Raw genomic sequence first — 15,489 nt, forward strand, 5'->3', positions numbered from 1 at the left:
TGCTTGGAATGACCACATGAGAAACTGGGGATTGGATTCTATTCTGAATGTGCTGGGTGTGGGGCTGATGTGATCATCTTTTGGTTCAGTCAGAAGTAGGAAACATGAGAAAGTTGGTGTAGACCCAATTCAACTTCTGAGCCCTGAAGGATGACACCCACTGCAGGAGCCCAGACAGTAGCTGTTATAGGAATTCCAGCTCAGACCAGGCATCCAGAAACCATCTGGCTGATACTGGAAAGAATAAAATAGGAAGGACTTCAATTTCTTTGAGTTTTAATTTGAGAAGTTTGAAATTTTATTGGATTTTAACTCACAAAGGTAAGATTATTTGATTATGAAATTCACTTTGTGGACTTAAAACTTTTGGACTTTAACTTCTTTGAAATTTTATTCTTCAAATTTGATTTCTTTACAAAAAATTGATAATGGGCAAGAGAACATGCAAATTCAGGGTATGTTATTAGAATTTTGTGATTGAAATATGTTAATCGTGTCAGTTGATCTCATTGTAGACTCTCTGAAGAACTTGTTTAAGAATATATAGCTAGGGGCCTCCCTGGTGGCGTAGTGGTTAAGAATCCACCTGCCAATGCAGGGGACACGGATTCAAGCCCTGGTCTGGGAAGATCCCACATGCCACGGAGCAACTAAGCCTGTGTGCTACAACTACTGAGCCCACGAGCCACAACTACTGAGCCTGCACTCTAGAGCCCATGAGCCACAACTACTGAAGCCCAAACGTCTAGAGCCTGTGCTCTGCAACAAGAGAAGCCACCACAATGAGAAGCCCGCGCACAGCAACAAAGACCCAACGCAGCCAAAAATAAATTAATTAATTAATTAAAAAAAAGAATATATAGCTATTTTGGACAGCTAATTTGAGGTAGAAAATGTAATAGAAAATGAATGTTTAGTGTTCCATAGCATGGCTTTGGATCCAATTTAATTAATGTACTATTCTAACTCATTTCAGAATCTTCTAGGGTAAACTTCATACTACCCACCATGACCTAGAAGTTTCCACAAAGGAGCAGGGTTTGGTTATTGGAATAGCAGCATCATAAAGGTCCTAAGAGACTGAGTATCTCCTTCCACAAGAGGGAGAGTGCCTCCCCTGGTTCACCATAATGTAATAATTAAGCTAAAGAAGTTAAGATAACAAAAAGTTGGGGAATGTTTGGGGGAATAAGAGTGTTATTAAACAACTTCATCAAACTCTGATACTATCTACATGTGTTCTGCCATTACTATGTCCTTCTGTAACACCAGGTAGCTCATATATGATTAGTAAATAGGGGAAGGATGTCAGTAAGATATAGAAGTTTGGTTGGTGAATGTGTGTTTTTTCCTAGGCAAATGAGGCCAACAGAGTAGGAGCAGAATTCTATTCTTTAGCAGGGAAGATAAAAGACGTTAGCTTGGCTGTTGCACCGGGGCTCCCTCCCCAGAAAGGTACACCCTATGCCTTGCATTACTCTTTGTGGGAGTTTTGCTTCCTCCTGTGCCTTCTTTAAAGAAGCCCCACTGGCTCAAACCTCCAGCTGACTTTCGTCTGCATTATCACACATTCTATTGTTTTAGTGCAGCTTTAATATCTTCTGAAGCAGCACTCTGAGATGCCTACCTGGGCTATTTATATTATCTCCTAAGTTAATAATTATTATTATAGTTAGTATTCTCGTTTTAAAAGTGCATGGACTTTGGTCTTCCTCAAACCCATTTTTCTCACAGCACTGTTATTTTTGAGGGTGTAATTTTGCAGAATGCATTTTTCACACTTATTTTATGCTCTAGCAGAAATGCTGTACCAGCATGTTGACCATATATAGGAATATGGCATCTTTACACAGTGGGTAGTTCTCTTATACTCTCAAAAGAATAGACAAACATAGGAGCCACAACTAAAGAACTTTTCCACATGTAACAATATAGATTTCTTTGTTAAAATCTTCTATGGTTTAGAAATTTAAAAACACAAGTGATTTGTAAATCCTACGTGTTTTAAAAGGTTTTACTAGACTTGATAAAGTAAAAAAAGTGGTTTAATGTCATGTCAAATGTACTCATTTCTCACAGCACAGGAGGAACAATTGAAAGTATATCTAATCCCAAAAAAGCAACAGATAGGAGAAAATCTTCTATTTTGTACATCTGTTACTTTTAGTTCTTGGTACAATTACGCTTCTAATTTGTGCTTAAAAATAATAGATAATTGCTGTGATATTAATATTAAACATTATTAAATGACTTTTTCTGATCTGATACAGAGCAAGTAATCAAAAAGAAGTCATATATCAAATCAGAATGTTAGCATTTATTTAAAGTAAAAGATAACTTTCATATAATACTTGACCTTTCCCAAGTTAAAGTTCAGAAGACTATCAGACATAAAAGTTTAGGGATCTCAATCATTTGATGCACAAAATTATACTAACAAACAAAGAAAAAAGAAATGCAGAAACCTAATGTTAAGTGACTAGGGTGCTGCACACTGGAAGTTCCTCCAACAGGATTAGCTTCTTTAAGTATTTTAAGTCCAGTGAGCTTGTTATGCTTCCCCATGTTAGTAGTTGCATAGGCTAATTTCAGCTGGCATAAGCTTCTATAAGTATGCAAAAACACAGGGCAAGGCATGCATTAAAATGTGATAATAGCACACTTCTGGGAAACGTGAAGCATGAGGCATGAATCTGAATGCCTCTGGCATCCATGAAGTCTCACACCTCAGAGTCAGAACTTTTCTGTTTTGATAAGTAATTCTATTATACCACATTTGGGAAGGGGAAAAAAAAATCAACTTTCTAAATTTAATCTTTCATCTTAACCAGGGTTCCTTAGAGTTTCAACTCTAGCAATTTAGTCAAATATAATTTTTTAATTCCAGGTGAGATGGAAATCATTCAAAGCTAGACAGGGTCTTAAGAAAATGCATTATTTATTTATTTTATTAATGCAAGTTTAAGAGCGATTATATAATATTGTTTATCATACAGAAAATTTAAGCCTATGTGATGGGGGAGGGGACAAAAATGTAAGAAGTAAGAAATCAACTTAATAATGTTACTCTCCCCACTCCCCCATAAAAGACCATGAGGAAGGATTCTCTGTGTTATTTATGTCTTAGAGGTAAATAACTAATGCTTCTAGATAATGCGTAAGTGTCTACAAGTGCTTTAAAATCTTCAGATGAAAACTCCTAATAAAATGAAAAATAATGCTCATATCTAATACAAACATTAAAAATAAAGAAAAATAGATTTGGTTTCTAAATACACACACATATATGATACTTAGTAAAAAAAAATTTAAGCGTTATAAACAGTAAGTATCAAAATATCAGTGGTCACTCAATAGGATTAATTAAGGATGATAAAGCCAGGAAAGTTTGCTTTTATACAATACAAGCAAGAATACTGGAAACAAATGGGAGTATCCAGTAGAGCTATATCCCCAAATCACTTACAGTTGTCTGTATCTAGCCTTGCAGTTAAGTATGCTACTTAAGATTTTGGCCCTCTTCAGGTATATGAAGTTAAGGTTTAAATGAAGTGATAGGACCATACAGTAGCACATTTAATAGTGTTAATTGTGGCACTATTAAAGTAATATTAATTACTACTAAAGAAATAAAAAGTAAATTTTTTAAATAGTAAAAAGTAAAGTAATAGTAGTAATTACTACTGACAGTAATTTAATGATGTGAAATCATGTATTTTTGCTTTCAAAGACTGGCAAGTCAGTGCCTTTAGAAATATAGAGGGAGGTCTCTTATTTTGACAAAGACATACAATAAAATTGTTTTAAAGCACATTTCATGACTTTTGAAAAACCTCTAGAAGTTAACCAAAACATTAAAAAAACTCTGAGCACGAAGTAGCACAATTTCTTGTCTTTCTCTTTTGAAAGCTGTATACCATGGAAATTGTAAATATGAAAATATAACAATTACTTTTATTTATTAAGTTATGGCTTGCTAAGGTTAAAATACCCATCATTTTTTTAAAAATCTAAGCTTGTGCTGTGCTTAGATGACTGTTTGTGACCCCCAAAAATTCATATGTTGAAATCTAATCCCTAAAGGAATAGTATTTGGAAGGGATTAGGTCAAGAGGGTGGAGCCCTCATGAATGGAATTAGTGTCCTTATATAAAAGACCTCAGAGAGTGCCCTTGTCCCTTCCACTATCTAAGGACACAGTGAGAAGACAGCCATCTATCAATCAGAAAAGGGCCCCCAACAGACAAAGAATCTACCAGTGCCTTGATCTTGTACTTCTCAGCCTCCATAACTGTGAGAAATAAATGCTTAATGTTTAAGCCACTTGATCTATGGTGTTTTTGTTATAGTAGCCCAAATGGACTAAAACATGATGAAATAAAAGATTCCCCAAACCTTAATACTCTTTCATGATTTCCCTTCATATAAGAATGACATAATTAAACCGGTTTTTATATCTTTTCCTTTTAAATGTATAAAGTAAAAACAAAATTATGTAAATGCCTTTTGAAATAGTATCACATAGTTTACAAAATCTTTGCCACTTACCTTTTGAAATATCTTTAATTTTCCTGCCACATAAATCATAAAGATATCTGGCTGGTGAATTTAGGTTCATTTTCATTGTGCAAATATCTAAAACCTACACAGAAAAAAAAATACCTTATAAATAATTTATCACAGTTAGCTCTAATGAAATTGAATACACATTTAAAGTCCTTTCTCTACTATATGGGTATTTAAAATTATATTATAAAATAAAATTCGATGATTTATCAAATGTTTCTAATATATGAAATGGAAAAAGGCAGTTAAAATGGTTAGATTGCAATTGTACTTCGAGCACACACAAAAATATTAATAAAAAGAGAAAGGAGATATAAGGAATATTAAAAAGTAGTTATACATTATTTAATAAATGGTACAACTCTGGGAGATTTTTATATTATTCCTGCTATTTTCTATATTTTTCATTTATTTTACAATGGGGAGGATATTATGTTTTAGATTAGGTTTTAAGGTACTTTCCTTAGCTTTTAAAGTCTTTCCAAGTATCTGAAAATAAACTATAAATATCACAGTCTGATCACAGTTCACCTTGATAACATATGTTCTTTGGATGCTAAAAATTGGAATTAATAAACCACATTTCAAGGTTTTGCATGAGCCTGAGTTTGAAGAGCTTCACTTTTAATGGTTTCTAATATGCTAAAGCCCTTCTCTTAATATTTCAATTTCTCAACCTGTTCTTTTTTTAAATTAGTTTGATTGGAGTATAGTTGCTTTACAATGTTGTATTGGTTTCTTGCTATACAGCAAAGTGAATCATTCATACACACATGCATATTCACTCTGTTTTGGATTTTCTTCCCATTTAGGTCACCACAGAGCACTAAGCAGGGTTCCCTGTGCTATACAGTAGGTTCTCATTAATTACCTATTTTATACACAGTAGTATATATATGTCAGTCCCAATCTCCCAATTCATCCCACTCCTCCCTTCCCCGCTTGGTAACCATAAGTTTGTTCTCTACATCTGTGACTCTATTTCTGCTTTGCAAATAAGTTCATCTCTACCATTCTTCTAGATTCCACATATAAGAGATATTATATATTTGTTTTTCTCTGACTTCATTCTGTATGACAGTCTCTAGGTCCATCTCTGCAAATGGCACTATTTCATTCTCAACCTTATAAACGTGTAACAGTCATCTTTCTAACATCAGGGAAGACTTAAACATGCATCAGTTGGAGAGAAAGTTCTACTCACAAGATGAGAAAAATTAAAGTAACAGAGGGGAGTTGGGAAGTATCAGGAACCTGAGGGCAGGCTGTTATCAGGTTTTTGGAAGTGACTCCCAAAACATGAAACTTGCCACTTTCATTTAAAAGTCCATAATATATTCCAAATCCAAACTGAACGTACTTTGTCTTCCATTCTTACTGTTCATAGCTGTAATATATTGCTTTTACATAACCAAGAACTGCTGAAGGACAATGTTCATTATATGATTATATAGTTTAAAAAATTTTCTGATTACTGATATCACCCTGCCTCCATTTCTGCTCACTTTTATCCCTATTTTAAAACTGGAGCCTGTAATCCTAGCTCTAGCCCAATCAACCCGTTTTCTTTGTGACAACAGACGTATTTAAACAGCTTCATGTATATGTAGAGGCAAAATTGTACTTTCCTTTCAGTCTGGAGAACAACTTTCAAACGTGGTGACTCAGTTGGTTTATCATCCTAATTGCTATATCAAGTGATGTGTTGCATTTAAAAGGCAAATATTTAACTGATTAATTTAATCTGACAAATTGACCTTTACTGGATTATATCAGAGGTTCTCAGCCTTTATTCCACCCTTGAACATGACCAATAATTTTCCCACATGCCACATACTCCCAAGGGCATTTACAGGATTGTGTGTGTTTCTTGTACTCTAGCTGCAATCCAGAGCTTTGGGCAATTTTTAGAAAGTATGTATTGCTGCTGTTTTTCTCAAAACCAAGAAGACTATTCGTGATTAAAGATAAAGTTATAGGGGCTTCCCTGCTGGTGCAGTGGTTGGGAGTCCGCCTGCCGATGCAGGGGACACGGGTTCATACCCCGGTCCGGAAAGATCCCACATGCCACGGAGCGGCTGGGCCCGTGAGCCATGGCCACTGAGCCTGCGCTCCACAACGGGAGAGGCCACAACAGCGAGAGGCCCGCGTATTGCCAAAAAAAAAAAAAAAGATAAAGTTATAGGAATAATCTTGAACCGTCTAATTTAGGAGGGAAATATTCACAGTAGCCTTAACTAGCTTTATCTAGTTAAAAAACAAGGTACTTGCAATGTACTTCATAAGTGACTGTAAGCACTGTCGTGGAGCAAATCCACTGACCTCCAATCTGCCTACTTGAAGTATGTCAGTGCAGGAGGACCAATGTCATGTGTCCTCATAAGTCAGACACAGTGCTCCCTAACTGAGAATGGCCCTCTGATATCACTGTTCCTACCTCTCTCTAGCCAGCTTGCCCATGGCTGGTACTGGTCCTTGCTACCCAAACAAATAAGGTAATAACTCTGGCAACTCTCTAAACCTTATTCTTCCTGCCTTCCCTCCTAACCTCTTGGGTTAATTTCTTTAATGACTACTACACACAAGTTAACCTAGGTCTCCCATCTAATGGACTCAAACTTTTATTAAAGATGCTCAGAAAACAATATTCGAAATATAAGAGAGGAGGTATTAGGAGAAGACACTGCAGTTTGGTCTGTGACTTGAGACAGAAAGGACAGTGGAACATACAGACTGACACTCGCAGGGGATCTACACATTTTTAGTAATTAACACAGTCTCTGACTAGAAGAATTCTTCTATTCATCACTTTCTTCCATGTGACTCTGTGCCCAAAGGTTATCTTTTACCATCACCAATGACAAAAATACTCAAAGGAGTTAACTCAGTATGCATTCTTCCTTAGCCAATCACCTCTGAATACTACTAAGAATCTACAGTTGGTCCCATAGACCCTAAAGAGATGCAACCCCCTCCTCAGGATCACCACTTTCTTCATCTTTCCATTTTGTATGTTTAGCTCTCAATTTCTTAAGATTACAAATCTATTATTTAAAAGTGCAACGAATTCCTTTAGTACAAATTATATCCCCTAGTTACTAGTGAAGCTTCAAATACCTAAACATCCTCCAAAGTTATAATTTACCAGTTAAACTAAATAAAATATGAGCTATTTAAAGACAGTCCCGTTTTCTTCAACTAAAATTTCTGATTTTTAAAATTATCTCAAATATTGCTGCCTTTGAGTCTTAAAAGAATTAACCAAGTAAAATCACACGGCTTTTCAACTCACAGGTTCTGCTTTTCATTGCTAAAACATCAGTAAAAATGTTTGTGCAAGCCAAGTTTTAAGAGTCAAATGAGTTTAAAAACTGGCATTAGAAAATCAGATATATTAGAAATTAATAATGCATCACCAACACTGTCATTCTCTCCTACTTTCAGGATGAAAGATCCTTGCAGTGTTTAAGCAATGCCAACCTTCAGTAATCGTTTTCTCACAGTAAATTATCAGTGCTATGAATTAGTATCAATATAAACTTCTGTCAAAAGCCCTGAAATGAAGCCTCTACTTGTAAGGTCATTCTTAAATTCACAATTGAAAGATATTCAACAGTGCCAACTTGCTATAATATTAAGGTTAATTAAAATACCATTTCCACTAATCTGTACCCGTTAAGCTTGTTAAAATATTTCTTTTGTTGTTGTTGTTGTTAATTTCTTATAGCTTAGGTTGTAGAGAACTCTTCTGACACTGAAATCTAAAAACCATCATGCTATACAACAAGACTCCTCTTGATGAGCACCTGGGAAGAGATTTTCCACAAACTCTTTTTAGCTGAGTTCATTTGTTTATAGTTTTGGGAGTCACCTCCACGCCCACACACATCTGGTGCAGTTTGCAGCTTCTGGAATGGCCACCATAGAGGTGGCATGGTTCCACAGTCTGCAGCCTCTGAGTTTGGTTTGGCACTACCCAAACGTCCAGGTGAGAGAGTATGCTTAGTGCAACATAACCGCAGGCCGAGTGAGCTGAGTCTACAAGCCACCAGATCAAACAACATCATCTTCCTCAAACACAGAGAACCTTGATATCTTTTAACGTATTTTTATGAGTCAAGCCCAGAAATGTAAGCCCAGATTTAGATCTCCCTACACAATCTCTTCAAAGGATCCTCTAAAGCAGGGGTCAGCAAACTACACACACCATGGGCCAAATTCTGGCCACAGCCAGTTTCTGTATGGCTTGTGGGCTAAGAATGGTTTGTATGTTTTTAATTGTTAAAAAAATGATCAAAAGAAGAATAATATTTTGTCACACTTTTACAGTATATGAAATTCATATTTCAATGTCCATAAATAAAGTTTTCTTGGAAAACAGTCACACTGTTCATTTATACATTTTCTATGGCTGCTTTTATGCTATGCAACAGAGCTGAGTGGTTGCAACAGAGACTTTATGGTCTGTAAGATGAAGAATATTTACTGTCTGCCCCTTTACAGAAAAAGTATTCCTACTCTCAGTCTACTGCACCATCATTCACTTAAGGTTCTATATTTTCTTGTTCTTTATATATTATCCTCAACTTCTTCACCCATTTCTGAAACCTTTGCATTGTGCACTCCCCCCCCCCCCCACACCAATCAACAAAATCGACTAGACCCTTAAACTCTTCTAAAAGAAAATGAGCTTTCCCCTGAGTTCACTCATTTGCTCAGAGCCCTCTCATGCGCTGGGAATTTAGTCTCTCATATCACACAATCTCAAATTTGGGAAATGGTGTTACTTACAATGTTATTTCAAGATAATTTCTCCCCAACCCTCTTATCAAACAAACAAAACTAACAAACCCTGGCCCCCTGAGCATCCTGACCTTCAAGTGCACCATCTCTCCTCAGTCTACTCATTCTTCCTCATTCATGGATAACCTTTGCCACAAGTCCTAACCCTGGGTGACCCTTACTGTTTACTCTGTGTGTGCACACCAAGAAGCCTGGTGCTCCTGGAGAAAGTCACACAAATGAACACATCCTTATCACTATTACTCACAGTCACCAACCTCCATGGTCCCTCAATACTGCCCAGTCCCTTCTATTTCATATCTTTGGTCAAATCTCTCCTTTCCTTGCCACAATAAATATTTCAAACTATCTCTGCTGTGTTTTTCTCCACCCAGCCTCCCCTCCCCTACTTCCCTTCCTTTTTTTTTTTTTTTTTTTTTGCGGCACGCAGGCCTCTCACTGCTGTGGCCTCTCCCGTTGCGGAGCACAGGCTCCGGACGCACAGGCTCAGCGGCCATGGCTCACGGGCCTAGCCGCTCCGCGGCATGTGGGATCTTCTTGGACCGGGTCACGAACCCGTGTCCCCTGCATCGGCAGGCGGACTCTCAACCACTGCGCCACCAGGGAAGCCCCCTACTTCCCCTTCTTGTTGTCAGCAGATGGAATGACCTACATGAGAGAGAAAACTGAAGCTTCATCTTCCTGCTACCAAAGCTACAAGCCTACCTACTTCTACACCCATCCTCTCCTTTACCCTCTAGTTGTATTACAGGAGTCCCTGCTCCTATCTAAGGCCAATACTACACCTATGCTTTCAGTTATGTTTGCTGTCAGGTTTTAAGCCATGATATTTACCCATCATTTCTTGTATATTTAACTACTCCTTCCCAACTAGATTTTTCCCACTGACACACATGATCAAGTCTTTCCTATCTTAAAAATTAAATCCTCCCATACTTACATCTCCCTCTAACTATTCTGATGCACAGCTAAATATCTTTATCATTTCTCTGTTCCCATTTCCCTTCTTCCCACTAATTCTCAGGCCACTCCAGTCTGGCTTTCGGTATCATTTGACTGAAATAATTCTCACAAAGATTACCAATGGAAAAAACAGAATCTAACAACAACAAAAAAGATTGGAGAGGGGGAAGATGGCGGAAGAGTAAGACGCGGAGACCACCTTCCTCCCCACAGATACATCAGAAATACATCTACACGTGGAACAGCTCCTACAGAACACCTACTGAACGCTGGCAGAAGAACTCAGACCTCCCAAAAGGCAAGAAACTCCTCACGTACCTGGGTAGGGCAAAAGAAAAAAGAATAAACAGAGACAAAAGAATAGGGACGGGACCTGCACCAGTGGGAGGGAGCCGTGAAGGACGAAACGTTTCCACACACTAGAAGCCCCTTCCCGGGCGGAGACTGCAGGTGGTGGAGGAGGGGAGCTTCGGGGCCGCGGAGGAGAGCACAGCCACAGGGGTGCGGAGGGCAAAGCAGAGAGATTCCCGCACAGAGGATCGGTGCTGACCAGCACTCACCAGTCCGAGAGGCTTGTCTGCTCACCCGCCGGGGCGGGCGGGGCTGGGAGCTGAGGCTCTGGCTTCGGTCTCAGCGCAGGGAGAGGACAGGCAGCATGAACACAGCCTGAAGGGACTAGTGCGCCACGGCTAGCCGGGAGGGAGTCCAGGGAAGAGTCTGGAACTGCCGAAGAGCCAAGAGACTTTTTCTTCCCTCTTTGTTTCCTGGTGCGCGAGGAGAGGGGATTAAGAGCGCTGCTAAAGGAGCTCCACAGACGGGCGCGAGCCGCGGCTAAAAGCGCGGACCCCAGACACAGGCATCAGACGCTAAGGCTGCTGCTGCCGCCGCCAAGAAGCCTGTGTGCGAGCACAGGTCACTCTCCACACCCCCCTTCTGGGGAGCCTGTGCAGCCCGGCACTGCCAGGGTCCCGGGATCCAGGAACAGCTTCCCCGCGAGCACGCACGGCGCGCCTCACGCTGGTGCAACGTCACGCCGTCCTCTGCCGCCGCAGGCTCGCCCTGCATTCCGTGCCCCTCCCTCCCCCCGGCCTGAGTGAGCCAGAGCCCCCGAATCAGCGGCTCCTTTAACCCCATCCTGTCTGAGCAAAGAACAGACGCCCTCCCGCGACCTACACGCAGAGGCGGGGCCATATCCAAAGCTGAACCCCGGGAGCTGTGCGAACAAAGAAAAGGGAAATCTCTCCCAGCAGCCTCAGAAGCAGCGGATTAAAGTTCCACAATCAACTTGATGTACCCTGCATCTGTGGAATACCTGAATAGACAAAAGACTCATCCCAAACTGAGGAGGTGAACTTTGAGAGCAAGATTTATTATTTTTTCCCCTTTTCCTCTTTTTGTGAGTGTGTATGTGTATGCTTCTGTGTGAGATTTTGTCTGTATAGCTTTGCTTTCACCATTTGTCCTAGGGTTCTATCCGTCCGTTTTTTTTTTTTTTTTGGATTTTTGGGTTTTTTTTACTTTTAAAAACATTTTTTTCTTAATAATTATTTTTTTATTTTAATAGATTTATTTTATTTTACCTTACTTTATTTTCTTTTATCCTCTTTCTTTCTTTCTACTTTTTCTCCCTTTTATTCTGAGCCGTGTGGATGAAAGGCTCTTGGTGCTGCAGCCAGGAGTCACTGCTGTGCCTCTGAGGTGAGAGAGCCAACTTCAGAACACTGGTCCACAAGAGACCCCCCAGCTCCACATAATATCAAACGGCAAAAATCTCCCAGAGATCTCCATCTCAACACCAACACCAGCTTAACTCAACGACCAGCAAGCTACAGTGCTGGACACCCTATGCCAAACAAATAGCAAGACAGGAACACAATCCCACCCGTTAGCAGAGAGGCTGCCTAAAATCATAAGTCCACAGATACCCCAAAACACACCACCAGACGTGGACCTGCCCACCAGAAAGATAAGATCCAGCCTCATCCACCAGAACACAGGCACTAGTCCCCTCCACCAGGAAGCTTACACAACCCACTGAACCAACTTTAGCCACTGGAGACAGACAACAAAAACAACAGGAACAACGAACCTGCAGCCTGCAAAAAGGAGACCCCAAACACAGTAAGATAAGCAAAATGAGAAGACAGAAAAACACACAGCAGATGAAGGAGCAAGATAGAAACCCACCAGACCTAACAAATGAAGAGGAAATAGGCAGTCTACCTGAAAAAGAATTCAGAATAATGAAAGTAAAGATGATCCAAAATCTTGGAAATAGAATAGAGAAAATGCAAGAAACATTTAACAAGGACCTAGAAGAACTAGGTGAAGATGAAACAAGCAACAATGAACAACACAATATATGAAATTAAAAATACTCTAGAAGGGATCAATAGCAGAATAACTGAGGCAGAAGAATGGATAAATAATCTGGAAGATAAAATAGTGGAAAGAACTACTGCAGAGCAGAATAAAGAAAAAAAAAATGAAAAGAACTGAGGATAGTCTCAGAGACCTCTGGGACAACATTAAACGCACCAACATTCGAATTATAGGGGTTCCAGAAGAAGAAGAGAAAAAGAAAGGGACTGAGAAAATATTTGAAGAGATTATAGTTGAAAACTTCCCTAATATGGGAAAGTAAATAGTTAATCAAGTCCAGGAAGCACAGAGAGTCCCATACAGGATAAATCCAAGGAGGAACATGCCAAGACACATATTAATCAAACTGTCAAAAATTAAATACAAAGAAAACATATTAAAAGCAGCAAGGGAAAAACAACAAATAACACACAAGAGAATCCCCATAAGGTTAACAGCTGATCTTTCAGTAGAAACTCTGCAAGCCAGAAGGGAGTGGCAGGACATATTTAAAGTGATGAAGGAGAAAAACCTACCACCAAGATTACTCTACCCAGCAAGGATCTCATTCAGATTTGATGGAGAAATTAAAACCTTTACAGACAAGCAAAAGCTGAGAGAGTTCAGCACCATCAAACCAGCTTTACAACAAATGCTAAAGGATCTTCTCTAGGCAAGAAACACAAGAGAAGGAAAAGACCTATAATAACAAACCCAAAACAATTAAAATGGGAATAGGAATATACATATCGATAATTATCTTAAATGTAAATGGACTAATTGCTCCCACCAAAAGACACAGACTGGCTGAATGGATACAAAAACAAGACCCATATATATGCTGTCTACAAGAGACCCACTTCACACCTAGAGACACATACAGACTGAAAGTGAAGAGATGGAAATAGATATTCCATGCAAATGGAAATCAAAAGAAACCTGGAGTAGCAATTCTCATATCAGGCAAAATAGACTTTAAAATAAAGAATACTAAAAGAGACAAAGAAGGACACTACATAATGATCAAGAGATCGATCCAAGAAGAAGACATAACAATTGTAAATATTTATGCACCTAACATAAGAGCACCTCAATACATAAAGCAAATGCTAACAGCCATAAAAGGGGAAATCAACAGTAACACATTCATAGTAGGGGACTTTAACACCCCACTTTCACCAATGGACAGATCATACAAAATGAAAATAAATAAGGAAACACAAGTTTTAAATGATACATTAAACAAGATGGACTTAATTGATATTTATAGGACACTCCATCCAAAAACAACAGAATACACATTCTTCTCAAGTGCTCATGGAACATTCTCCAGGATAGATCATATCTTGGGTCACAAATCAAGCCTTGGTAAATTTAAGAAAATTGAAATTTTATCAAGTACCTTTCCGACCACAATGCTATGAGACTAGATACCAATTACAGGAAAAGATCTGTAAAAAATACAAACACATGGAGGCTAGACAATACACTACTTAATAACGAAGTGATCACTGAAGAAATCAAAGAGGAAATCAAAAAATACCTAGAAACAAATGACAATGGAGACACGACGACCCAAAACCTATGGGATGCAGCAAAAGCAGTTCTAAGAGGGAAGTTTATAGCAATACAATCCTACCTTAAGAAACAGGAAACATCTCGAATAAACAACCTAACCTTGCACCTAAAGCAATTAGAGAAAGAAGAACAAAAAAACCCCAAAGTTAGCAGAAGGAGAGAAATCATAAAGATCAGATCAGAAATAAATGAAAAAGAAATGAAGGAAACAATAGCAAAGATCAATAAACTAAAAGCTTGTTCTTTGAGAAGATAAACAAAATTGATAAACCATTAGCCAGACTCATCAAGAAAAAAATGGGAGAAGACTCAAATCAATAGAATTAGAAATGAAAAAGGAGAAGTAACAACTGACACTGCAGAAATAAAAAAGATCATGAGAGATTACTACAAGCAACTCTTGCCAATAAAATGGACAACCTGGAAGAAATGGACAAATTCTTAGAAATGCACAACCTGCCAAGACTGAATCAGGAAGAAATAGAAAATATGAACAGACGAATCACAAGCACTGAAATTGAAACTGTTATTATAAATCTTCCAACAAACAAAAGCCCAGGACCAAACGGCTTCACAGGCGAATTCGATCAAACATTTAGAGAAGAGCTAACACCTATCCTTCTCAAACTCTTCCAAAATACAGCAGAGGGAGGAACAGTCCCAAACTCATTCTACGAGGCCACCATCACCCTGATACCAAAACCAGACAAGGAGGTCACAAAGAAAGAAAACTACAGGCCAATATCACTGATGAACATAGATGCAAAAATCCTCAACAAAATACTAGCAAACAGAATCCAACAGCACATTAAAAGGATCATACAACATGATCAAGTGGGGTTTATTCCAGGGATGCAAGGTTCCTTCAATATACAAATATCAAACAATGTGATACACCATATTAACAAATTGAAGGAGAAAAACCATATGGTCATCTCAATAGATGCAGAGAAAGCTTTCGACAAAATTAAACACCCATTAATGATAAAAAGCCTCCAGAAAGTGGGCATAGAGGGAACTTTCCTCAGCATAATAAAGGCCATGTGGGCCACAAACCCACAGCCAGCAATGTCCTCAATAGTGAAAACCTGAAAGCATTTTCACTAAGATCAGGAACAAAACAAGGCTGCCCACTCTCACCACTCTTATTCAACATTGTTTTGGAAGTTTTAGCCACAGCAATCAGAGAAGAATAGGAAATAAAAGGAATCCAAGTCG

General features: G+C 38.7%; 1 protein-coding gene across 1 annotated transcript in view; it reads right to left on the reverse strand.

Moving 5' to 3' along the window:
* Nucleotides 1-15,489, reverse strand: part of DCDC1 (doublecortin domain containing 1) — a gene marked incomplete at both ends in the record, with an annotated part of 429,210 nt that overhangs the window by 358,999 nt on the left and 54,722 nt on the right. Inside the window, one exon of the mRNA XM_082661206.1 lies at nucleotides 4,549-4,642. Within this exon, the coding sequence (XP_082517332.1) occupies nucleotides 4,549-4,642 (94 nt within the window). The remainder of the gene's footprint in view (nucleotides 1-4,548; nucleotides 4,643-15,489) is intronic.

This window comes from Grampus griseus (genome assembly GCF_964374135.1).
Source record: "Grampus griseus genome assembly, chromosome: 8".
Classification (NCBI taxonomy): Eukaryota; Metazoa; Chordata; class Mammalia; order Artiodactyla; family Delphinidae; genus Grampus; species Grampus griseus.